Source organism: Apium graveolens, chromosome 2, assembly GCF_009905375.1.
Source record: "Apium graveolens cultivar Ventura chromosome 2, ASM990537v1, whole genome shotgun sequence".
NCBI lineage: Eukaryota > Viridiplantae > Streptophyta > Magnoliopsida > Apiales > Apiaceae > Apium > Apium graveolens.
This window is the reverse complement of record NC_133648.1, coordinates 234,751,390-234,779,085: the sequence shown is the minus strand read 5'-3', so window position 1 is coordinate 234,779,085 and position 27,696 is coordinate 234,751,390. Positions and strand designations below refer to the sequence as shown.

The 27,696-nt window shown below is 36.1% G+C and overlaps 1 protein-coding gene across 1 annotated transcript; it reads left to right on the top strand.

Moving 5' to 3' along the window:
• The first annotated feature begins 377 nt into the window (after window positions 1-377).
• On the top strand, window positions 378-2,789 carry LOC141697823 (uncharacterized). Its single transcript, XM_074502376.1, has 3 exons — window positions 378-815; window positions 903-2,416; window positions 2,522-2,789. The coding sequence occupies exons 1-3, from the start codon at window positions 378-380 to the stop codon at window positions 2,787-2,789; spliced, it is 2,220 nt and encodes a 739-aa protein (XP_074358477.1).
• Window positions 2,790-27,696: the final 24,907 nt, after the last annotated feature.

Here is a 27,696-nt window from a genome sequence, read left to right as displayed (position 1 = left end):
TATGTATGAAGTATGAACACCATATGTTCATACTATTCTGTGATACAATGCCTATTAATTGATAAGTATCGATATGTGCTGTGATACATGCCTGCTTTTTTAGTCTTGTATCAATGTTATTAGTAATCTAGTTAAGTTAGATATTAAGGAATACATATTAAATGTAGTTCTTTTAGCTCACTAGTCTTTGTACGTGAACTAGGCTACTTTGGTGCCTTTCTTACCCTTTTCGTATAACATTATCATGCTTCTTAATTGTAGTAGTGGACGAGGATGAAAATATTTGGATATACCTTCTAAAGCATATTAAAGGATATAGGAAAGGGGTTAATGCATTTTTTGATAACGCCTTCCCCAAATTGGTAGTAGGTGATGAAATGACATGCCCTTGCCGGAATTGTAAAAATAATAAGTGGCAGCGTCGAGAATTTATCTACGATCATCTCATATGTAGTGGTCCTTACCCATTATATGTGAACTGGATTGTAGAAGTTTCACAGATTTTAAGTGCAAATAATGGTAGTGAAGATGAAGATATGGACTGGGAGAATAATCTACATTTTGGAGATAATTTAGATGAGATGTTGGACCGTACAAATGGACCAAATGTTGATTCTAAAAGATTTTATGAGGAGGGAAAACAACCTTTATATCCAGACTATAAAAAATTCTCACGATTAAGTTTTATTGTCCGACTTTATTCCTTAAAATGTGTTCACAGAATTATGGAGTCAGGATTCGGGGATATACTAAAGCTGATCCGAGATGCGTTTCCAGAGGCAAATGTACCATTGTCTTTCTATGCTGCAAAGAACGTGATTAAAGAGTTAGGGCTCGATTATAAAAAAATACACGCATGCCCTAACCATTGTATGTTGTATTGGGGTGAAGATGAAAAATAGGACTCTTGCAAAACTTGCGGCCTTTCAAGATGGATTGTACGCGAGAAGAAAGGCACTTCAGACAGTAATCCGGAGAAGGTGATTCACAAAGTCACGGCGAATATGATACGGTATTTTCCACTAAAGCCAAGGCTGCAACGACTCTTTATGTGTAAAGATTTTTCGGAACTTATGGTATGGCACGCAGTTGGACATCAAAGGGATGGGAAACTTAGACATCCCGCTGATGCCGAAGCTTGGAAAACAATGGATGCGAGATATCCCCAGTTCGCGTCAAAAAATAGAAACATCAGGCTAGGTTTAGTAGCTGACGGTTTTAACCATTTTCGTACCATGAATACAAATCACAGTACTTGGCCAATTGTTTTGGTCAATTACAACCTTCCACCCTGGTTGTGTATGAAGCCAGAAAACCTCATTCTGTCAACTCTTATTTCTGGTCCAAATTCTCCTAAAAATAGCATCGATGTCTATATGCAACCTCTAGTGGCTGAGTTGACAGAATTATGGAATGAAGGAATACAAACCTATTATGCCTTTACTGATCAGACCTTTATCTTACGTGCAAGTATTCTCTGGACAATTAGCGATTTCCCGGGATATGCGATGTTATCGGGATGGGGCACGAAGGGTTACTTAGGGTGTCCCGTTTGTAATTATGAGACATCTTCCATGTACCTAAAATATAGTAAAAAGATGTGCTATATGAATCATCGGAAGTTTCTCGATCCCGATCATAAGTGGAGGTTTGACAAAAGAAGGTTCAATGGACAAATAGAAATGGGACAACCCCCTGCAATTCTGTCGGGAACAAACATAGAAGATTTGTTGTCTAATTTCCAAAATCAGTTTGGAAAAAAGAAGAAGGAACCAGGACAAAAAAAGGTGAAGAAGGTTGATTCCCCCTTTAAGAAAAAGTCACTTTTTTTTAATTTACCATATTGGAGTCATAATTTGCATCGACACAACCTCGACGTAATGCATATTGAGAAGAATGTTTGTGACAACATTCTTGGCACTCTGCTAAATATGGTTGGCAAGACAAAGGGCCATGTGAATGCACGTTTAGATTTACAAGAACTTGGCATTAGGAAGGCCCTCCATCTTGTTCGATCACTTGATGGGAAACACCTTGAAATTAGGGCTGTCGTATTTGATATGACAAATAAAGAGAAAGATTTGTTTTGCGCAGTACTGAAAAATGTGAAATTGCCATATGGTAGTGCATCAAATATCAGTCGATATGTGCACACGAAAGAGAGGAAAATCTCTGGCTATAAGAGCCATGATGCTCGCTTTCTCTTGCACTATTTACTACAGTTTGCGGTGAAAAAATCACTAAAACCTGAAGTTGCGACAATTTTTATCAGACTAGGGGCATTTTTGAGAGGTATTTGGAGCAAAGTTATCGACTTGAATGAACTTCGAAGGCTGCAACAAGAAATTATGGAAATCCTTTGTCAATTTGAGAATATATTTGTGAATGCCTTCTTCGACATAATGGTACATTTGCTGTTTCACTTATGCAGTGAAGTGCAATATGGTGGACCGGCACACGTTCGCTCCATGTTTCCTATTGAGCGCTATTTATGCAAATTAAAGTCTTATGTGTGAAACAGAAGCAAACCAGAGGGATCTATCGCTGAGGGTTACCTGGCGGAAGAAGGCTTGACATTTTTCTCAAGATTCTTGGGTGGCGATTCGGGATCAAAAATTACGAAGCTTGCTAAATTTGGAAGTTGTCCAGAAAAATTAGAGTACCATATTGGTACGAGAAGAAATAAAGATGGAAAATCAATTCATTTGAAAGAATCTCAATGGATGGCAATTCATCGCTACATTCTATTTAACAGCGGAAATAAAGAGATAGAGTCTTTAATTGAGTAAGTATTTACTTATTCTTTATTTTACTTATTGTAGAACTAGCATTTTGTTCCAAGTTTTTTAAACTAAATAATTAATGTATGGAGCATCGTGCTTAGTTGCTGGTCAAGCAAAATTGAAAAGGTATAAAAGGGAGAGAGAACATAATGACGATTCTGGAAGTGGATGAAGGAACATGTTACAAATAAACTGAATATTTTGAGAGAACTAGAAGTGCTTGCGATGGGGCCTAATAGAGCAGCTAAGGAGTACAGTGGATATGTAATCAATGGATATAGATTCCATTCAAAGAACAGAGATGCCAAATGTAAAACACAGAACAATGGTATTTTTTTGACGGCTTTGACTACAAGTTTTGCTAGTTCAAAAGACGAGAACCCAACAGTTGGCAATGTCAATTACTATGGGGCAATTGAAGAGATAGTAGAAGTCGACTACTGGGGTGAATTTTCAGTTGTCGTATTTAAGTGTTGTTGGTATCAAGAAGAAAAGAATGTGTATGGGCTGACTAGGGTTAATTTTAATAAATTATGCCAACAGTCAGATCCTTACGTATTGGCTTCACAAGTACAACAGATTTTCTACATAGAAGACCCGGTTGATAAGATGTTGTATAATGTTATCAAGCGCCTACCACGGGACTTGTGTGCTGTTGAAAATGAGAATGCAAATGAAGGCCAAGATGATACTATTTTACATGATATACACCTTGAAAGTCGGATTGATGAAGCTAGTTGGTGCAGGGATGATGTCCCAAAAAGACAAGTCCCCATCCAGCCAGATGAAGTGAATGAACCTGCCTAATTAGTCATTCAGTGAACTTAGCATTGTACTCTTATTGTCGTAAATTTTCACTTAGTGAACTGAGTACATTCATCTTTTTATGCTGCTCTTTTATTTATATAAACTCAACTTGTTTCTTCTAGTAATTGTGTTCGTATTGTAATTTTATTGCGATTGTTGCCACATATTATCTGTCATTGTGTTTGTATTATATTTTACTGTGCTTGCGTCTGTATATTATATGTCATTGTGTTCATATATCTTATTACATTTTTGTTTCTTATTTTATTGTTCATTTAATTATATTTTAATGTAATGCATTTAATTACATTTTTACTTCTTATTTTATTGTTCATTACTTGCAAGAATTGCCAGAAACTCAACTTGTTTTTTTGTATAGGATGGGAGGATTTCATATCACAATCCACCACCAGGGAGAATTTCAAAGAACAAGATATGCTGGTGGGAAAGAGTTTCTTGTACGGGGTGTCGATCCTGATAAGTTTTCTTATACTGTCCTATTAGAGCATGTCAAAGACGATCTTCATTACTCAGAAATTGGAGGAATTCATATCTAAGATAAGTTGGGAGACTGGAAATTGGTTACAAATGATTCTGACATATTTACACTAATTGGAGAAGTTAGCAGTGGTGACCATATTCACTTTTACATGGACAACATTGTTGATAACAAGATTGAGCCACTTAAGCAAATGCAGCCCCATGTTATCATGAGGCCAAGGCATAATATACTCGAAGGTACTCCTTCGATTTTTTTTGTAAATTGGACTTATATTCTTATGTATCGCTTCTTAGTAACTGCCATTATATTTTTTTAGGAAAAAAACAAGTCAAGCGCACATTTGTTACGACTCATCAACTACAACAAAAGCAAAGGAACAAAAAAATAGTGGAAGTGGATATGGCTCAGGTAGTTACTCGCAAGTCTCCGCGATTGAACAACCTGAAACAAGATAATGATGCAACTGTGAGAAACAAGTCTGGAACTGCTAAGAGGAAATTGAATTTGCAGAGTCAACCACATCAAGATGAAAACATGGGAGAAAATGACCTAGAGGTTAGATGTCCTGTCACACAGGGTACTATCCTAACCCCTCCACAGCTCAGACACATTCCACTGTAAATTGTTATTGGTTGAATTTTAAATTTTGTATATGTTTTCTAGATAATTTTAAATTGTGCCATGTATATTCATCATGCAGTCTACCATCCTACCTCCTCCACCGCCTCTAACAGAGTATGAAATTCAAAGAGCTATAAGAGTTGAGAGGAATAATGAAGTTTATATGGCTCTAAATTTACCTACATTGTCTGCTGGACTTAGATCTTCTGTCCAGAAGAAAAACAGTGAAAAAGAGAAGCTGCAGGACTTAAGTGATCATGATTATGATCCAGGAAAGGACGATGGTAGTGATGGTGATGTATCAGTTACTTCGTTGAAGGTTTGTCAAACCTAAAGCATAATTTGCAGAGAAGCAATAAAATTATATTCTAGTACTAAAGTAAGATATTTTGCAGAGAACCAATAAAGCGGGTGAAAAAAGCTTCTTATGGGACATGGGGCAACAACACATTCATGAGCCAATGCTGCATCGAAAACGCCAGCAATTGAGGAAGCAATCCAGAAAGAGACATGTCCACCTGTACAAGATACAAACTCTGCGGTACCTAACATTGAGTTACCACAAGCAGATGATGGAAATGGTTCAATGGCTGCATTTATTACAATGAGGAAACGCCAACGGGAAAAAGCTAAACGGGAAAAAGCTATTGTAGCTGCTGCAAATGCAAGTTATAATAGATTTGTCGAGGAAAATGCCATGCAAGATATTGAAGAAGGTGGTGAAGCAGGTCAGTACATCTTGCATATATAAGTTTAATACAACTGCGTTTACTCTGATTTTTCCCTTAAACATATAAACTGGACTTTATTACTGCGTATAATATTTTTCCCTTAACCATATAACTGGACTTTATGTTGCATATATGAGCACATCTTGCACATAAATCACATCACATAAAAAAATGAGTACTATATTTATCTACTGAACCTCTAATTTTTTGGTGAGAGTATTATGATATAGTACTAACAGTTGGGTTCAGTCTCGTAAAACATGATTTTGTGGATAATCACAAAATGCTTGATGCTTATCTGCAGTTCAATTGGGATTTTATGAGTACTATGTAAATTAAAACCAAGCTTGGTAATTAGACTTACCAAACACTTACTCTGTTTCGCTAATCATCAGGGAATATTACAAATTAATAGCAATATACTACTACTATATTCTAGAACCAAATAGTGGATTAACTAAATAAATTCTCGTGATTATATTACAACTATGTGTACTATGCTTTTTCTTATGAATTTTATGTACTTCTTAATCAGTTGTAGCTCCTAAAAGGCTCAGAGGAAAAACAAGAATGGATAAAGTTCATACGAGAAGTTATAACAAGAGAATTGTCATTCAAGTGAACGAGTTTTTCCAGCCTATTGCAGATAGTGATGGTGTATTATCAGAACTAAGTAACTTTTTAGGAACACTTGCAAAGCTGAGTGTGTCTCTTACGTATGTTACTTGGCGTCATGTTCCTAAAAACTTAAAAAAAAACTTTATGGAATTATGTGAAGGTATTTTATGCCCTATATGACCAATAATCTACTTGGATATATTCTAAAACATTTTATGGTGACATACTAGACTTAAACTGAATTCCGTATTAATATTGAACTCGTTAATTTTTAAGGCTCGGTATATTATTCCTGATGAATGTGAAAAGTGGGTGGAGGATTCTATTCATGCTGCTTGGAAGGGGTATAAATGTCTAATCAAGGTGGAACATTATACAACCTACACAAATAATGAAGACAGACTATATAATAGGCCAGATGATATTCCGTCGGAGAGGTTCAAAATGCTCTTAGAGTACTGGAATGATGATTTTTTTCAGGTATACAACTTATAATTTTGAGCATTGATAATCATCTCTGTATATTTATTTTCATGTCTTTTGTAGGCGAGAGCTAAGAAATATGCGGTGAGTCATAAATCATATCTCGACACTCACACTGCTGGTCCAAAAAACTTTGCACAAGTTCGAAACAAGATGGTATGTGATTTATTTATAATTATTTATGAACTGACCGCACTATGTTCATTCTTTATTCAGATAGTACTCACTATTTTTACATGAATAATTATCATTATAATGATTTATCTGATTTTGTAGTGCATAAAATATTTATCAGGAATAATTATCCTTCGAAGTACTCACTGTTTATTTTCTTACAAAAATAAATCATGTTTGATTTATTTATCTGATTTTGTAGATAATACTCACTTTTTTTACATGAATAATTATCCTTATAATGTGCATCTCTATTTAGATAAATATTGTCTTTGTAACATGACATGTACCTTATTTTTTGCTAGAAAAAAGGCACCAGATAGCTCTGCACCTTGTGATGCTGAGGTTTATTTTGAAACCCGGGAGCGAAGTGACAACCGTGAGTACAAGATCGATCCTGCAATTATGAAATCCAAACTTGTAAGTATTTTATTTAATAATCAGTTATCTGTAATTGATGAAAAGATGGCTTTTTGTATTTCATATTTAATCTCATTTGTTCACGTGGCTTTATTTTTATAAAAAAATTAGCAAAAAGCTCAGCACTAGAGATAATGTAAGTGAACTGCTTACAGATGGAAAATCAAACGGCCCGACTTGGCTCTTAGGGAGATGTGCATAGCCTTCACAAATTACCAGCTCAACTGCTCCCACAGACACCTATGTGCAAGGGCTGACAACCAAGATAAGGCAAAGCCTTGCTGATGAAGTTCAAGAGAAGGTGAGACAAGTACAAGCCGAAGTGGATGACCAGGTGAACAAGAAAGTGCAACAGAACATGGCATTGGTCCTTAAAAAACTTGCAGAAGAAAACCCAAATATCACTGTCGACATTGAGGATCTGTGTTCACCTTTTTCAAGCGATAACAATTGTACGCCTATGACTGGCGGCAGTAGCTTCTAGTATGACACTGCGATGTCAATGCATTTATCTTGACTTAAAGGTCTTTTGCTACTACTTTTAAGTATGATATAGACTAATCTAAGTACTGGGGGTAAGAAGTTGATTTAAGTCTGTTTATTCAGAACTTTATTTAAGTCCAAAGATTGTTTGGTCCAGTATTGTTGATGACTGTATAATGATTTGGTGAATTGCTTTGCTGTTGGATGATGGTTATTTTGGAAATTCGTAATTTCTGTGTACCTTTTTTCCAGTTTTTACCATAAAAATGTTGCCTTAGCTACTGTAAACATTGCACTAGCTACTCTGAAATATTGTACTAGATACTTTTAATGTTGTCGTTGTTAAAAATGTTACCAACTGCAGTGGGCCACAAATGGGCCAGATGTGGGACCCACATTGGGGCCCACAGGGGGCCCACTGTGGGGCCCACCATGGGCCCCACAATGGTCCCCCCTGTGGGCCCCAATGTGGGTCCCACTTTTTTAAAAACATTTTAGAACTCTAAGGTAACATAAAAAACAAGTTACAACTGATCTCTCATTATGTTGCATTAGCAAACTAAGGCAACATATAAATAAGTTAAAATACGATGTTGCCTTAGGCACCAAAGATGTTACCTTAGACCCCTAAGGCAACATGGAAAAACCTATCTTTAAGAAAATGTTACCTTAGCTTAAAAGTGGGGCAAGAGCAACATATTTACCCCCTAATCCAACGTTTTTTTGGTGTTACAGTAGGCATTTTATGGTGTAGTGAATGCAAAAATTAAAGAAAACAATTTGTTTTTAAGTGAGAGGAATAATGTGCTAGAGTCTCACTTTATTGAATTTGAAAAATTGAGAATTGAGTGTAAGATTGCTAAGGATGAATTAACTGAGTCCTTGAAGAAAGAAGAGATTTTAAAGAAGCAGCTTGAACGAGAACATGAAGTGATTAAAGCATGGAAATCATCCAGAGATGTCCATGCTCAAATCACTAAAGTTCAAGATATTGAGTCCTTTTGTTATGCAGCCTGGAAAAAGAGTAAGGAGAAGCTGGAATCCAATTTAGTTGAAGGATTGCTAACAGATGTGGACTCGACGGATGATAAGAATCATCCGTCGGATAATCAAAAGGATTATCCGTCGAGTGACAAAAAGCCACATCCGTCGGCTGTGAGCAAACCTGTGAGCAAAACCAAGCTTGCCAAATTAAATGAAAAATATGGATCAGTTTCAAAAATTTTGTATCAGGAGAATCTAGTCAACTGAAGAAGGAGAAGAAAGTTAATGTTGGTAATCTCTCTATCAAGAAATTGAATGACAGATTAGAAAATATTGAGGTTAAAACAGAAACTAAAAAGAAAAACAATAGAAATGGGAAAGTAGGGATTAACAAACATAACAAACTACACACCTGATAAGTATGCTCCAAGAAAAATATGTGTTAAGTGTGGTAGTGTCAATCATTTGTTTTTTAGTTGCAAACTTGCATTGCCTACTCCTATATCTGTACCCTCTCCTTTTCCCAACATGAATGCCATGCCTTCTATGCCTATGAATACTATGTCTGCTCAGAATATGAATGCACAATTTGCTAATATGCCATTTGCACCTAATCCTTATTATCTTGCATTTAGTATGCCACAAATGCCATTTAGCATGCCTTACTGGAACAACATATTTGCAAACAGCATGCCTTTTCCTGTTAATCAAAATGTACATGATAATTCTATTCTAATGACTGGTTTCAAAGGTCCAACTCAAATGACTAAGGATGAATCAGAAATTCCCAAGTCAAATGAGATCAAACCTAAGAAACCAAAGAAAAAAGCTAACAAGGCAGGACCCAATGAAACTTGGGTACCAAAATCAACTTGATTTGGTTTTGATGTGTGCAGGGAAACAGAAAGAATCCTTGGTACCTGGATAGCGGTTGTTCAAGACACATGACTAGAGATTCTACCTTGCTCACAAAGTTCAAGGAGAGAGTTGGCCCCAGTATTACTTTTGGAGATGACAGCAAGGGTTATGGCTTGATTTTAAAAGACAATGTTATCATTGAAGAGGTTGCCCTAGTGGATGGTCTCAAGCACAACTTGTTGAGTATCAGCCAACTTTGTGATAAGGGCAATTCAATAACCTTCAATTTAGAATCCTGTGTTGTGACAAACAGAAGAAAGAACAAAGTGGTTCTCACTGGAATGAGAAAAGGAAATGTGTATCTAGCTGACTTCAACTCATCTAATGCAGAATCTGTCACTTTTCTTCTCAGTATAGCAAGTCAAGATGAAAGTTGGCTATGGCACAAGAAGCTGTCCCATCTAAACTTGAAGACCATGAATGAGCTTATCAAGAAAAAACTGGTTAGAGGCATTCCTCAAGTTAAATTTTCTAAGGATGGATAGTGTTATGCCTGCCAAAAAGGGAAGCAGATTAAAGCATCATTCAGAAAGAAGCTTGATTCAATAATTGAAGAACCTTTGTAATTGCTACACATGGATCTATTTGGACCAGTCAATGTGTTGTCCATCTCAAGAAAAAGATTTTTCCTTGTAATTGTAGATGATTTCTCAAAGTTCTCTTGGACATATTTCCTAAAGTCTAAAGATGAAGCTAGTGAAATCATTATCAATTACATAAGGCAAGTCAATAGTCATCCTAATTTTAAAGTAAGAAGAATCAGGAGTGAAAATGGAACTGAGTTCAAGAATTCTGTGATGAGATCATTTTGTGAAGAGAAAGGGATAATGCAAGAGTTTTATGCAACAAGAACTCCACAACAAAATGGAGTAGTGGAAAGAAAGAACAGATCTCTTATTGAAGCTACAAGGATAATGCTTGAAGAATCAAAGTTACCAATATATTTTTGGGCTGAAGCTGTAAATACTGCCTGCTACACTCAGAATATTTCTTTGATTAATCAAGCAAAGTGTATGACACCCTACCAATTATTCAAGAACAAGAAACCAACCCTAAATTTTCTTCATGTCTTTCGCTGCAAATGTTTTATCTTGAGGAATCAAACTGATCACCATGGGAAGTTTGATGCTAAAGCAGATGAAGGAATTTTTGTTGGATATGCTATGGGAAAGGCATATAGAGTCTAAAATCTTAGAGCCAACATTATTATGGAATCAATACATGTTGTGTTTGATGATAAAAAGATTGAAGGAGTGCAAGATGAAGATTCTCATGAAAGCCTCAAGTTTGATAACGTGGAAATGGTTAGTGATGACAGTGATGATGAAAGTGATCAAGAAACAGTGAATAAGGATGATGCAGAAAAATCTACAACTAATGGCACATAATTCAACATCTTTCGAGTTGCGAAATGCTTCATCCGTCGGGAGACAATCCGCCTTATCCGTCGGGAGACAATCAACTTCATCCATCAGAACACAAAGTGCACCATCTGTCGGGTCATTAAGAGAAGCTGAAAATCAGAGTAGATCACTTACAAAAATTTCCCCTTTCTCAAATCAAAGATTCACAAACTCAGGGGGAGTTTCTAATAATTAAAACTCAGTCACACATCAAGACAACAATGAGGCCTCTTCATCTAGAGCTAATCTACCTCAACAAAGAAAATGAACTAAAGATCACCCTTTTGAGCTTATCATTGGTGATGCATCTTCTAGAGTTCAAACAAGGAGAGCAACTGAAGAAGAATGTCTATATAGCAGCTTCCTATCTAAGGAAGAACCAAAGAAGGTAGAAGAAGCTTTTTTGGATCCTGATTGGATTTTAGCTATGCAGGAGGAGCTAAACCAATTTGAAAGGAACAAGGTATGGAAGCTGGTACCCAAGCCCAAAGGAAAGAATCCAATTGACACCAAATGGGTATTCAGAAACAAGATGGATAAAAATGGCATAGTAATAAGGAACAAAGCTAGATTGGTTGCTAAGGGCTATTGTCAACAAGAAGGAATAGATTTTGATGAAGCTTTTGCTCCTGTTGCAAGACTTGAAGCCATCAGAATTTTCTTAGCCTATGCAGCTCATGCCAATTTCAAGGTCTATCAAATGGATGTCAAAAGTGCTTTTCTGAATGGAGATTTGGAGGAGGAAGTATATGTTATTCATCCTCTTGGTTTTGACGATCCAAATTTCCCAAATCATGTCTACTATCTTTTGAAAGTACTTTATGGAATGAAGCAAGCACCTAGAGCCTGGTATGACACTTTATCAAAGTTTCTTTTGGAAAACCACTTCACAAGAGGTACTGTTGATAAAACTTTATTCTTTAGAAATGTTAATGGCTCTAGTATACTTGTTCAAATTTATGTAGATGATATTATATTTGGCTCTACAGATGATAAACTTTGCAAAAAGTTTGCCAAATTGATGCAAACTAAGTATGAAATGAGCATGATGGGAGAACTAACTTACTTTCTTGGTTTACAAGTTAAGCAAGTTAATGATGGAATATTCATTAGTCAAACTAAATACATTCATGATCTTTTAAAGAAGTTTGATCTAATGGATTGCACATCTGCAAAAACTCCCATGGCCACTGCAACTAAGCTTGAATTAAACACCACTGAAAAGTCTGTGGATATTTCAAGCTATAGAGGTATGGTTGGCTCACTTCTGTACTTAACAGCTAGTAGGCCAGATATAATGTTTGTCACTTGTCTTTATGCTAGATTTCAGGCTGATCCTAGAGAATCTCACCTAGTAGCTATTAAGAGAATTTTCAGATATCTCAAGGGAACACCAAAACTTGGCATTTGGTACCCTAGAGATTCCGGTTTTGATCTAACTAATTATTCAGATGCAGATTATGCAGGTTGTAGAATAGACAGAAAAAGTACAACAGGAAGTTGTCAATTTCAAGGAAACAAGCTTGTGTCCTGGTTTAGTAAAAAGCAAAATTCAGTTTCTAAGTCTACAGCTGAAGCTGAATATATTGCTGCTGGTAGTTGCTGTGCACAGATTTTATGGATGAAAGACCAATTGTTGGACTATGGTCTACAAGTGGATAGAATTCCCATTTTCTGTGATAACACAAGTGTAATTTCCATCACTGAAAATCCAGTGTAGCATTCAAGAACAAAGCACATAGACATCAAGTACCACTTCATAAGGGAACATGTGATGAATGGTACTGTGGAACTTCATTTTGTTCCAAGTGAAAAGCATCTTGCAGACATATTTACCAAGCCACTTGATGAATCCACTTTCAAGGTTGGTAAGGAAGTTAGGTATGCTTAATTATTCCTAAATCATTTCAGATATTTTTGCAAGTTGAAATGCAGCAAAAAATTTAATTGATTTTTCTGTTTTGGATGAAATTTTGGTTAAGTCAAAATTTACATCCCGACGGATGCTTATTATCCATCGAGTTTGATCATCCGTCGGTATATTAATTGTTAATAAAAATCAATTATTTTTCTGGAATATTTCATAACTCGACGGATAACTGATTTGTCCTCAACCGTCGAATTGTCTCAATCCTAGTCGTTAAAACTCTGAACATTATCCATCGAGTATACTTACAGTTTGTAAGCATGACACGACGGATAAGTGACATAATTTTTACAGTTTGTTTATTTTTAAATAGCTATTTTGGGAAATTTTTATTGGTCACTTTATTTTACTTTATTATTTTTGTCAGTTTATTTCTGAGATAATATAAAAGCTAAATTCATTTTCATTCTATTCTTTTATCATTCTCAAGATTCAATTGCTCTAACTTCTTTCTTTCTCAAAAGCAAATACTTTCTCTGCAAATTTCTCAATCTCTAACAATGGAACTAGTCGTCAAAATCATGTCTCAAACTGGGTACATCTACGAAAAGAACAACTTCACAGCTCTAGTGAACAAGGAGATTCAACAGTTTGGAAACTACCATAAAATGATGGATTTTGTGAAAGGCTGCAAACTCAACTATGCTATGTTGGAATCTCCCACCATCTACTCTGAGGTTGTAGAGGAGATATGGACAACTGCAGTGTACAAGTCAACTAATAAGACCATCACATTCACTCTTAAAGGTAAACAGTTTTGCATTAACAGTAATATTGTCAAAGCATGCTTTAGAATTCCTGATAATACTGTTACTGCTCCACACACATACACTGATATTGTTAACATGCTCAACTCCATGGGCTATACACTTCCTACCTCTAAATTAAGTAAAATTAGAAGGTTGGGTATTAGGAAAGAATGGAGTTATCTATGTGATGTGGTAACTAAAGTGTTTTCTAGTAAAATTATTAACTTTGACTCTATTAACATATCCATGCTCAACATGCTTTACATGCTAGTTACTGATAAGTAATTTAATTTTAGTGACTTGGTTTTGTTTGAGTTAGGCTTTAAGTTAGGAGAACTCAATAAGAGAGGTAAAAGTGTCTATTATTCTAGATTTTTCATGATGCTTGCTAACCATCTCATTGAGAACATTGTGATTGAGAACCCAACCAACAAGCTGAATTATTGGGTTCAAGAAAGAAGAATAACTGCAGATCTTAATAGAGCAGACCACCACAAAGAGGTGCCCCTATTCTATTTTCCAGTAATGGAGGGACCTCAGGTAAGTGAGGTAATTTCTATTGTCTCTACTCTTCCAATCTCACACATTTCTTTGCCTTCAACTGTAGCAATGGCATATGTGTCAATGGCCAAAAAGATGCCTACCCAAGCTACTAAATCACAAACCTCTAAATCCAAATCTAAGAAAGCCCCCTCTGATTTCTTTCAAAAGAAACCAGTTGCAAAATCCACTAAACAAATAGAGGGGAGTGTGAAGATGGGTGAGAAAGATGAGGGACAGGGTGAAAATCAAAGAAACCCTAAGGATAAGGCTGGTGAGAAGAGAGTACCCAAACCTAGCCACACCACAGTTTCCCAACAAACTGTGGTTGTTAATAAGGAAATAAGCACATTACTAGTTTCATCCTCCCAAAGGGATGTCACTATTGAAACAAGCTCCCAACCAGGAGCACAAGCCAAGAGGGGTAGGGACACTAGCTCACCATAAACTTATGCTAGAAAGAAAAGATCAAAAACCCTTGGGGATGCACAGGGCACACACACAGTGCAAACTGGTGCTAAAGACCCAGTCACTACACCATCTCAAAGTCAGATTGATGTGGCTCCAATAAATGTGGAGTCACGACCAAAATCTCTCATAATTGAAGCACCTGATACACCAAATTCTCCCACACACTCACTGGATGTTGACATGATAAATACATCACTTCCAAATTCTCCATCTTTAACTATCTTGGAGAAGCAAAAAATCCAAGCAAGTGAGCATCATCTTTTAGATAATTTGTTGGCTCACTTGCCATTTCTTTCTGAGACAGTTGAAACTTCTGTGCCTAAATTATCACCAATCTGCACAAAGTCTACAATAGTCTCCACTCCAAACTCATTTATTTCTTTTATCCCAATGGATATTAATCATCCGTCAAGTAGTGATTGTATCCCGACGAATAAGCCTAACAGTAGTCATCTGTCGGATAGCCAAACTGCTATCCAGATGGATATTCCTCATCCATCGGGTGTCTCTGCACAACTTAAAATCTCTTCAATTCCCACATGTGCAGAAGACTTAGTAGTAATATAATCACTCTTAGGACTGAGGGAAGGGAGTAAATTGAGTGAGAGTCTGGGTTGCTCCCAGGAAAAATGAGGGAAAAAGAGTGAACTAATGCAGTCCAATTCTTCAGGACTGGAAAAAGTAAGTGAGAGGAGTCCCACCTTAGATGGTGAAGGTGAGGGTGTGAGGGTGGTAAGCCAAGGAGAGCCCTTGATGCAAAAAGAGAGAGAAATTGAGAGAAATACAGGTATAGGAGATATAAGGATGGACATCATTGCTAGTGAGTCAATGAATGCCAATGTTGCAGACATAGAGAAACTATCTCAGCAAAATCAAGTTACTATAAGTTCCATCTCTTTGGATGCTGAGGCATTTACTCATCCAGTTCCAGCATATCAAATTTTGGCTGGACAGGGTAATGAAAATGTAGAAAGAATGCTGAACTTGGTGCACACCACCCAGTCAATGCAAAGAGCTAATGATGCCATCAAAGCTATGCCACCTAGAGCTGATGATGATGTTGACTTTGGGACTGGGGAATCTGCTGATTTTTTTGGAGAAGATGGTGAAAATGAGGAGCTCATGAACATAGGGGGAGAAACATGCACCAGCTCAAGATCTGGCCTTCCTTCATGGGCATTCTCCAAGGACTATGATCTTCAACATTTCAAGGTCACTCTCATTCATCAAATCCAGGAAATACATAATGCCATTCAATCTACAACAGATGTAGGCACTAGGAAGCTCTTACAGGCACATCTAAATTCTCTATAACTACATCAAATCCAAGGCCTCTAACACAATCAGGATATCACTTCTATCAAAACAGAGATCAATCAAGTAAAGAAGGATATTTCTGACAGACTAGATGCCAAACTTCCAGAAGCCACAATGCTTGATATTAAAAGACAGCTAAGGAAAAACATTGATCTTACAACCACGGTGGATTCCTTAGACAAAAGAATGATAGTGATGGAAGCCTCTCTAACAGCTATACATCTACATCAGGCACAACAAACAGACTTACTTCAAAGGCTAGTGGTAGCACAAACCTCTTCCTCCACTCTACTTGCTGATAACAAAAAGGGGGAGAAAGAAAGCTCTATTATCCCAATCAGTCAAGAGAAATCAAGGAGTGAGGGGGAGCAGAAAGTGCTAAACATCCAAGTCAGCAAAGTGATTGTGCCAGCAATTACTTTCACAAAGCCACCAGTCATGGGCAGTATTGATATCATAAATCTGGCAATAGCAAAGCTAAACACATATGACAAACTGCTAAAGATTGATGTAGCAGCAGCTGAGAAGGAGTTGAAAGAAAACTGGAGAAAGATAGATGCAGAAATTCAACAAAAGTTTGGGCCAATTCAGAAGCCAGACAAAACATTCATTCATCATTCTAAAGTCAAGAACATTTATGTGAATGAAATGAGTATGAACTATTTGGAAAAAGGCCAAACATCTTGCATCAAATCCCCAAAAGAAGATTTTATCATGAAGCCTAAAAGAAACTACTCAAAGCGTTTAGACAAGAATCCTATGGATACTGTGTATGAAACACCTAGGCCAGATGAGAAGAAACTGCTGGCTAGGTCAATTGCCTTCTACAAAGACCAAGCCGATTCAGCACTCAAAAGAAGATTAGTCAAGATTTACAGAAATGGTAAGGAAATTTGTGTGGTGGCTGGACACCCCATGTTTGTGGAAGCTAAGAAGGAAGAGAAAGAAAAAATCAGGCAAGAAAAGAAGCAAGTTGCTCTGGATGCTAAAATACTTAAACAAAAGAAGAAGCAAGCAGTTATCTTGGCCAAGCTTCAAGCTTTAAAAACCACAACAAAAATTCCTGCACAACCAACTGTAATTGCTGAACGTAAGGATCAGAAAGAGCAAGAAGAACCACAGCAGAAAAGGAAATTCAGATAAAAGCTCCATTCCAAGAGAAAATTGGACTTTAATGATAAAGAAATAGAAGACAATATTCCTAAAAAGTCCACAACTACAACTCAAACATCAAAACCCTCAGTGATATTTGAGCAGTCAAGGTGGTGGATCCAACTAGGAATATTCATTGTGAGCCCATACTTCCAAAGGATGAGCCTGTGGACTGGGATAGTTTGCCTATTCCTGAACTGAACTTTGCTATCTTTAAGCCAAAGAAGACAAAGACAAGAGCTAGCAAGAAAGTGAAACCAGTGACTCTCAAATCCAAGACCCTGGTCAAATCTCAATCCACAGTCAACAAAGGAGATATGTTATACATCTGTAACATCAAAGAGTTTTCTGATATCAACCTCTACTTAAATGAATTGGAAGAAGTTAGAGGAATTGAGGCTCACAGACATCTTCCTGAAAGACTAGTATTCAAATATAAGGGAGGAATAGAGATCATATGGCCACTTCATAGTATTCTTCTAGAAAGCCAATCTGTTCTAATAAAGATCTACTCATCATTCAAAAAGAACTTTGGGTACCATGTGACTGCTTGAAGATTAGTTCTAAAGAAGATTGAGGAGCTGGGGAGTAATAGAACCAAAGATGCAATTCCAAAAATTATGTCAATTCCCTTCACAGGAAAGAGAGTGCATCTGAGACCCTATTGGTTAATGGAATTCAGGGATGAAAAGGGAGTTAAAAGATTTTTCAGATTGGAGGACCAGTTGAATATCTCTAGCAATGAGACTCTATTGGAAATGCAAGGAATGCTAGATCTCTCAGAAGCTGATGAACTTGAATTCCATAGACAACTCCAAAATCAGATAGAAGAGAATAACATGAGGCTTGGGAAGAAACCTAGATAATCAAGGAAATAAACTTATCTGCTCAGAGTAGAGGAACATCTTGATAATGATTGTGAGCTATTCTTTGTATACTTTGTATTGTTCAATTTTCAGTAAATGTTGCAGCACTTATAAGTTTTATCTACTATTTTCAATTTGTATTCTTAGAGTGTTTTGTTATCATCAAGTTTCTCTTAATTTATGGCTACAATTCCAGTAGATATAAATTGGGGGAGATTGTTAGGAATATGTTGTGAACTTGATGATAAATCATACAAAACATATTAGTAGATTTAATTTAGTGAAATTTGTAGCACTCGACGGATGATCAAATATAGTCCCGACGGATGATTCAATATAGTCCCGACGGATGATGATTTGATATCCATCGAGTGAGTAGCTTATGTAATAATAAGTATTGTAGCACATTTCTGCAAACAACTTTATGTAGATTCTGTAGTAGCATATGAGTCATGTTGACTACTAGTAGATATGCAGAATAGGTTGATTAATTGTAAATATAAAATGTCTTGTAATTATGCATAAGCGAAATGGAGTCAAGTGTCAAATAGCTACCCGACGGATGATCAACAAAGCTACCTGACGGATGATCAACAAGCTACCCGACGGATAACAAGAATGTACTCGACGGGTGATCAATTCAAATATCTGTTGACAGTGACAACACAGTCACATGCGTTGGGTGTTTACGAAAGGAATGTGGCAGCCTGTTTAGCAGGAAATTGAGAACAAAGAAGCATTACCATTTCTATGCAAGTTATGAAGATTTTTAAAGATGCTGGAATAGAGGAATGAAGCAGAATGGAGTTAGACTTGATAGGTTTTGTTTTATTATCCTGTCTTATTACCATGTAAACTTGGTGATATATAAACCAAGTATAGCTAGTAGAACAAACAACTAAGAAAACATATTTAGAAGAGAAATAGAAAAAGCTATAACTGTTAAGAATGTCTCTGTAGTTTGTTTGTTCACTTATAAAGCAGCTGTGAGCCAATTTGAGCTTCCCAGAGTTCTCAAATCGATATATATATATATATATATATGGTGGATACATTCAAATCTAGCAGAAAGTTTTAAAGACTTATGTTTTTATTACTTTGTTTTTTGATTTACTTAATTCCATATTCCGCACTTTGCAAATCAAAATAATTATATATATATTGAGTTAGAACATTTTTATAAATCTCGAAAAGAAGCCAGAATTACATTCAACCTCCCTTCTGTAATTCTTGTTGTATTGTTAGGGAATAACAAACTATGTGTTAGTTGCTTATATAGAAAATCAATCATTCTTCTTCCGAATCAAAATTTTAGCTTCCCCTCCAAAGTTGACTGTAATCATATTTTTAATTTTAAACATAATAATTAAGAGGGTTTATGCATTAGTAAGTCTATAAATTATACGGTTTTTTATTTTATATTTTTTATATTAATTTTATATTAAATATAATTTAAAGAAAATATTATATAATAGTATCTTAGCCCGATGCACATTATATCAACCAAATATAACTAATTATATTTAGTTTATTTTAAATTTCATTTTAACTCAGATCAATAGTATATGTTTATTTTAGCCCGAATGAAAAATATAGATTATTTTATTTTATCTCAAGTGGATTAATTTAATTGATTGACATGAATTAGAATTTATATTGGTAGAAGAAGGTGATTTTAATATCAATTAAAATAATATAGAGTTTGATATGAATTAGAAATTTAAATTGGTTAAAGAGGTTGACTTTAATTTTAATTAGAATTAGAATTAACCAACCGACCAACCAAAATTTTATTGTTTCGTTTATCATAATATTGTGTAGATAATTTTAATTAAAACTTAAAGTAAGTATATTTAAAAAAATTATAAATCATTTCCTTTATTATTTTATATGTTTGGGTTTACAAGTCCGATTACCAATTTATGTATGTATATATATATATATATGATATGCATGTTATTGTTATTAGCTTATAACCACACCATAGCGCACCGCGAACATCACACCACACGACATACTATTTAAGCTAAAATCATAAACTGAACCGCATGTGTGTTTTAGCCAAATTGTCAAATTGCACTGCATTAATCTTAAACCATGCAAGCCGCACAACAAAAATGCAATGTGTTGCGGTTTAAGCCGTTTGAAAAAATAAAGGTGATATGTATAGAAAATACATCCTAAAGATACATTAAATGTCACATTAATTACCCTTGGAATTCTTGTCCAAAATTCAATACAAACCAGGTTGGTCAAAGGCTTGTTACTGAATAAAGACGACCCCAGTCATCAAAACCCACGAGCAGAAGTCGTCAAGGCCCACGAGCAGAGGTCGTCAACGTCTACGAATAAGAGTTGTTCATGTACTAGGCCCAATACGGCTGAAATAATAGAGACATGACGTCTAACATGGATACTAACTCCTACGAGGAAGGATCTAGAATCTCTTGCCTTACAGGAGGCCTAATTATCATCTAAGTTGGAGACTTGTCCACCAAGTCCCCCAACACAAGTCTAACCCTAGACTAACATCTATATAAAGGGCTCTACCCCTCAACCTAGAACTACATTTTTGACTTGATTCTTTACAACACAGAGATACATAGGCATCTTGCGAAGACAGCTAGTCCTGACCGCGAGAACAACCATTAAAGCTTGAAACTCACAAACCTTAGCATTAAATACTAACAAACCCTAATTTTTATTCCACAACATTTGGAGCCGTATGTGGGAAAACAACAACAACAATGGTACTTACACGAGAAAAAACAACACTGGAACTGATAATCCCGTCATATCGCAAATAATCTCATCAACAGCGGGCATACCCCTGCACTCAACCTATGCCACCATCCAAGGAGGAACCCCTGTGGGGGCATCTTAGACTCAACCTCAAGGGATGAATCCCCCAATCCAAGACCCGCCCTTAGGGATGAATCCTCCAGCTCCCCAAGGGACAAATCCCCAATTTCAGCAACTACAAACAACAATAAACCCTCAACTCATTGGGTATGTGTACTCAATGATCGTTATTAAAGGGACTACCAACCCATCTTATAGGATGCATCTATATCCCGAGGTTGGAGGTAGTGGACTCTCTAATCGAAGCGAAAGACAAGGGCAGACGCCCCAATACATCCGTGGCTTGGCTCACATCCCCCAAAACGAGAATTCTCTGGACCCTACTTTGTTAAAGACTTCGACTCATTGGACGATAAAGTCGCTCCAAGGAGAAGACGTGCTGGTAATGAGCCAATACCTAGTGGTTATTAATAGCCCAGGAGCACTCAAGGGATGGTTCCCCAAGATGTACAAGAGAGGATCAAGGCTCATGAAGCTGAGATCCAAAGGCTGAAGCATGATCTGGAGATGCACCAGATACCAAGGCTCCAACAGATAGCAAGACGGAGGGATTTTCCTCCTATCATAGATGTGGAAGGTCCAATACCAAGGCGGGTATAACGACTTGTGTATTTTTGAATTATTTAATTATGTAATTATGGAAACTATTAAATAAGTAAAATATGTGTGTTGGTTTTGACTGCTATATATTGTTTGATTATTATCCATATGTGATTTATGGTGTACCGGGTTGTCCGCGTAATTAATTATGGGATCGTATTGAATTGTTTTCACTTTCAAAAAGTGGATTTAGTGCAAATTTATTTGCATAAATATTGGGAATGTCTCTAAAATTATTTTTATAATTTTATAATTACTTTAATTATTTTTAGGATTTTATAAAATTGAGAAGTCAATATTTTATTAATTATTTATCTTTAAATAATTTCATGATTTCTTTTACTTGTAAAATTCTTATTTAATTCTAAAATTCTTTAAAAATTATGAAACTCATATTTATTTAAGTTGGGAATATTCCGGGAATTTTAAAATTATTTTGGAAATTTTCGGGATTAATTTCATGCGCTCGTTGTTTCGTTTCATTGATAAAAGCGGGTATAAAGTGCATTTTAGAAATCGTTTTAAAATTTCAAAATTCGTGTTTTTATTAACTTCAAGATGTTAGTAACATTCTAAGACTATTTTGGTAATCTTCTGAAATTATTTTAAGCGCGACTCGGTTCATAATTACGAGTTTCAGGACAAACCGGGCCTTAAACGGTTCGTATTTATTTTCGTCGACACGTGTTAACCTATTACCAATGGGCTGGATACGTGGCTTGATTCTTTTTAAGTTCATTTCTCTCAAGTAAAACACATAGTTTTACTCCCTCTCCTCTCCATATCTCTCCACCCTCTCGAATCTCTCTCTCCCGCTTATATTTGTTTGTGTTTCTTCCTTCCTTATCTGTGGTTTTGCCCTTGGTTTCCTGGCAATTCTCCCGGTGCCACCCTGTTATTCGCCCATCCCTGTTGTGCCTGTTTATTCCGATTTCTTTCTCCGCCGTATTCCGGTAACTATCCGGCCGCACGTTTTTGTTTTCCGATTGTTGGCCTGATGCAGTCTCGTATATATATATATACCTGTGTGAGTGTGTGCATGTGTGAGTAGAGTGTGGGTTTTGTGTGGGTTTCAAGTGTGTAAGTGATTCGGCGGCGTGGCCGTGTGTGGTTCCTGGACCCTGGACGGTGCTCTTGTGCTCTGTGGTTAATTCTCTGTTGGGCTTGGTTATTCGGCCCTTACTTGTTGGGCTGATTGTGTAGTTTGGGTTGGATTGTTATAAATCTGATTTTAGTTTCCTTTTTATTTGCAGGAGATTTATTGATTAAAAATTCGTGATATTAAATTCAATTCATACGGGGAATGATTTTTAAATTAATCGGCGAAGTTTCGCGTTGGAAACCCGGGGAATTAATCAGGTACCCGCGGAATTTTGCCGCCGTCCGCGATGACTTTCACGAGCGGACGGTGGACGATGATGATATATATCTGAGTCCTAATATAATGAAAATAAATAAATGAAAATAAAATACGAGTAGTAATTAATAATTGTGATTGAGTTGGAATTTGAAAATGTGTGGGTTTTGATTGGATAATTGTTGCGATTGTTGTGTTTGAGATTTGACATCGATTGATGTTTCGACGGGTAGTCCAATAAACAAAGGAAACGCTGTCCGATTTTCGGAAAACTGAATTACGCAAATACGGAAACGTATCTGATGAATATCGGGACGTCGAGAGACTATATATATATATGTGTGTGTGTTTTATACGAAACTTGATTGTATGATGTGATGAAATATTTTTCTAAATTGATAACCCTGATGTCGTAAAATAAAGAGTATGGGTATTTTTCGAAAACGAACACTGAACCGATTTTTGAGAACGTGAACCCTAAGTGATACGTGTATTATTATATGAAGTATGTTACGGGTCGGATTTTGTTAACGTTCGGGTAGATTGTTAGCGAGGATATGTCAAGCATAATCGAATGTCTAAGTTAAGATGTTTCGACCTTGTAGGTTCTAGTCGGAATGCCCGAGAATTGGAATTGGACGAAAGATAGTTGGTGGTGAGTCGAAAAGCTCAGTAAGGTCCCAATCAAAGGACTTAAGTGTTGAGGTCGAATCCAGAGTGATATTGTGGTTGGACGTAAGAGCCTAAGCGGCAGAGTTGGCCCAGAATTGATCAGTAATAGTTGTAAAGCCTTGTAAGGCAAGTATTTCTGAACTTTTCTTCAAGATATATTACCAATGTTTTCGAACTATTTCATAACATGTGGCTATTATTAAACATAACTCCTATTTTATAATACAAGTGCTTTAAACTGTTTAACCTTGTACCCTGATTTTCTTGATTTTGAGCCAGAAGCCTTACATTTTGTAAATCATCTTTTGTTGATCCTTAGACACCAACCCACACAGATATGATACTACTCCCCAAATGTTTAACTACCAAACACCAAACACTGGAAGAAAATTGTTTGAAAACACAGAAACTTTTATACTCCAACCATTCTTTATAACATCAAAGAACTATACCTCGAAAAATCACTATTTGTCTAATACCTGATTCTTTTACAGATTGAAAACCGTTTCTTTTACATACCCTGATATACCCTTGTGATATCCATGAGTTTCCTTATGCTTTATTCAAATGTTTAATCATTATTGATTATGATCTTGTGATATCGAATTATATTGTTTATTATATTGAACTGCTTTAGGATTGGATAGTTTTTATATATGTGGACCAGATTCGTGGTCAGACCATACCAATGGTCAAGTTAGGCCAATGAGTGCCTTGGATCCAGTATTTAGAGCAGTGCTGTGTGCTTGCTCGGGGTTAGTGCGTGACTGATCAGCAGCCTAACCTTGGTTTTAAAACTTAAAATGAATATCAAATTCTAATGATTAGTTAAAAAGAAACTTGATTCCTTTGAATCATCTCATTTGATCATTGTTTAACCTCAGTTATCACTATTATGACTTGCTGAGCTAGTTAGCTCACCCTTGCGATTCTTTTATATATTTTATAGTTGAAAATAATATGGATGATAGTGAAGTTCCTCAGTCCAAAGTGCGGGCTAAGGTTCCAGTTGAGTTGAATCGAGCTAGCAGAAGCTTCATGCGGTATAGAGATAGTCAGATTGTAAGAATGATTTTATTATCAATTGTAAGTTAAATTAATTGGGATTTGGTACGTTGTAATAAAGGTTAAGATTGTGGCTTGTTTTCATACTTTAACCTATTGTGATCTGTGGTTATGTAAAACAGGGTCATTATAAATAATATTTCCTATACAGGTTTATATATTGTGTATGTGTTGTGGACCCCAAATTCTGACCCGGGTTTGGAGGGCGCCACAGGTTGGTATCAGAGCTACAGGTTATAAGTCACTGAAACAAGCCTAGATTGTCGGGTTTGGGTAGAGGGTTAGGATTAGGATTAGGAAATAGAAAGCTAAGACGTCGTAAGGATGAGTGCGACTACATAGTAGGTCTCCGGCACGGTTCGTGTTATGATTCAGGATTCTTAGCTTGCGATGTGATTTCCAAACAACGACAATGGCAGATCCTGATTTCCCTATATCATCTGATCGTTTGGAGCTTCTCGTTCAAGGATCGTCATCTTCTTTCAGATTGGATTTACACCTTGTTCCTCCACCAGCATTAATGGTACTACCTTCTGTTATAACGGTTGCACTTCTTCAAGCTATTCTACGCTAATTTTTCCGCCTCTTGATATGAGATTACCTATTCAAGAACCTCCATCTGTTTATTCTTGTTTCACTGGACATTCGGCTGTGAGTGTATCTCTTTAGTTTACCCTACATCCTGTTCTATACCCCCAGTTTAGAATTTGTCCTATGAAGCGATTGTACCTACGAGGATGGATTCGAGAGCTACAGTAAATGGTGAGCGCTTGAGTTATAAATAAAGGTGGGACGAAGTTTAGAGAGGAGATTTAAGTGTTTCAGAGGATAGCTGTTATCGGGTTAAAAGAAGCCCTTAGTGACTAAGCCACCCGTGAATAATTATGGGATGAACTAGATGAATTTTGAAAGAGTAAGAGAGAAAAGTATAAACCTGGAATTTTTGTGAAATTAAATGATGATGATATGATAAATGTGATATGTAAAGTAGTAATGTGATGTGATATGAGCAAACTTTGTTCTATGAAAGAGACTTATTGACTATTGGATAGCTTATTTTACTTAACTACTGCAACGGTAATGTCGGGAGTATTACCAGTATGGAAGCTTTGATGTGAAGCTACGAATAAGATAACATGCAACGACAATTGAAGTTTTCGTCGATTAAGGAAGACAAATGGACACGATAAAGGAGAAAAGGTAGATTGCAGTGAACGAACTTTTATGTGATTGTTTCTTTAATATATTACCTTGTTATAAGTCAGAAGGACAACAACCAACTCATATAGTAAGGACAACCAGGTTTGTGATTTTCCAAACTTTTTAAACAAATTTTCGAAAAAGATTTTCCTTTATAAATTTCTAAAAGCCTTTTTGAATAAAATGATTTTTAAACATTGGTTGTCAAGTTACTACTTGAGTTTCTTGTTTGCTAGAAAGCCCGGATTACCTGGAAGGATGTTGTTTCAGACTTAGTATTGCTAATTCTGAGAACGAAGTAACCTATGATTATGAAAAAGTTGATTATTCCTAACAATAAAATGCACATATTGTTTGATACAATTTACAACAGAATCAGCGTACGGAGTAACTATACATTCAATTACTAGGACTATCAGAATTCATTGATTTAACAGAAGCCGGAGCGTAATCGAAGAAGATTGGAAAGATTTCCAGACCTCTCTAAAAGAAGAATATTATTAACAAAAGGATCGTTATGTCGAATGGTTTGTGGTTATTCTAAATTAAAAGAGAAAGCCCGAAGTTATCAGATAAGAACGCCAATATGATTGAATTGTTAAAGTATTATACGTGTAGGTACGATGTCAGGGATGCAAGACTTAACAAGTAAGAATCTACCATAATGCTTAATTTGCAAAGACATTTCAGCGTACTTTCTAAAATTATTATATGGAACAATGGGAATATGATTGAACAAGCTCGAAAGATGAATACAAGTGAAATGTGGATAGTGACCAATGGTGTCATTCTTGTCTTTAATATTGCAGCGTATATATTCCTTTTTAATTCCTAAAAATATATGAACTTTTTTTTATAAACTCCTTATAATGATATCGAAAAGGAGGATGTTGCATTCCTTTCAAATTTAATTGTTTCCATCAAGTTTTGCTTTTTGATTGGGACAAACAGTGTTATGGTGAGACACTTTGTCAGAATGACGAGGAGTCGGGTGGGACGCCACCTAATCATGTGCTGTATGCCATATGGTATGAAAGACTGGCCATCTTAAGTACCAATGTGGTTGTCTCATTCATATTCAAATTCTTGATTCTTCTTTCTTTTCAACTCTAATTTTTGTTGGACTTTGAATCCTTCTAGTCGTTTCGTTGTACTGTCGTTCTATGCAAGGGGTTTTTAAACAGAAATCAACATATCCTGAATCAAGCGGACGAAGTTCCATCTACTTCTTATGCATGGAAAGGAAATACGGGCACATGACGAGGATTGCAAATCACTAGCCCCAGTGAAGGGTCCACTAAGAGTCAAAGGAATCTACTCCAATAAGGAATACGTCTCCAAGAACGATAGTTTATGAATTGTCTGTGAAATAGGTTATTCAGAATACGTATGCGGTGACGTGAATGATTATGGTGAATACCTTATGCGTTAAAGTATTAAAAGATGTGAGAGAAACTTAATTGTTTATCTCTCAAAGTTTTGTTGATAAGATGAATTACCCTGTTGAATTGATAAGATTGTGATTTAAGGGCTAGCAAGTCAAGAACGTGTAGTTGTTAAATAAGTAAGTACCAATGGTGAAATTGAGATTCTTGGCAATAAGTTGTGCAACATTGATATCCTGGAAGAAAAGAGGATTTGATATTGTTCTAAAGAGTGGATTGACTACTAAAGCGTGATGTCCAGACAGACCGTCGTGATGAAAAGATAATTCTGAGGATGCCAAATGAGAAGGTGAGGAGGTTCAGAAGATGAAAGAAGGTAAAGAATTTGTTAATGATGATTATGATGATTAAGATATGAGCATTATGGTGATTATGGGATACATAAAAGTCAGAAGCAAATAAAATTTGAAGATTTAATAGCAATTAAGGAGTTTCAAGATATGTTTTAGATGAGTTATTAACATTTCTTCACGATGGAGAAAGGAAGCTCGCGATTGACTTAACGCCTGAGACGAAGCCAGTGACTACGGCCTTACCCAAAATGGC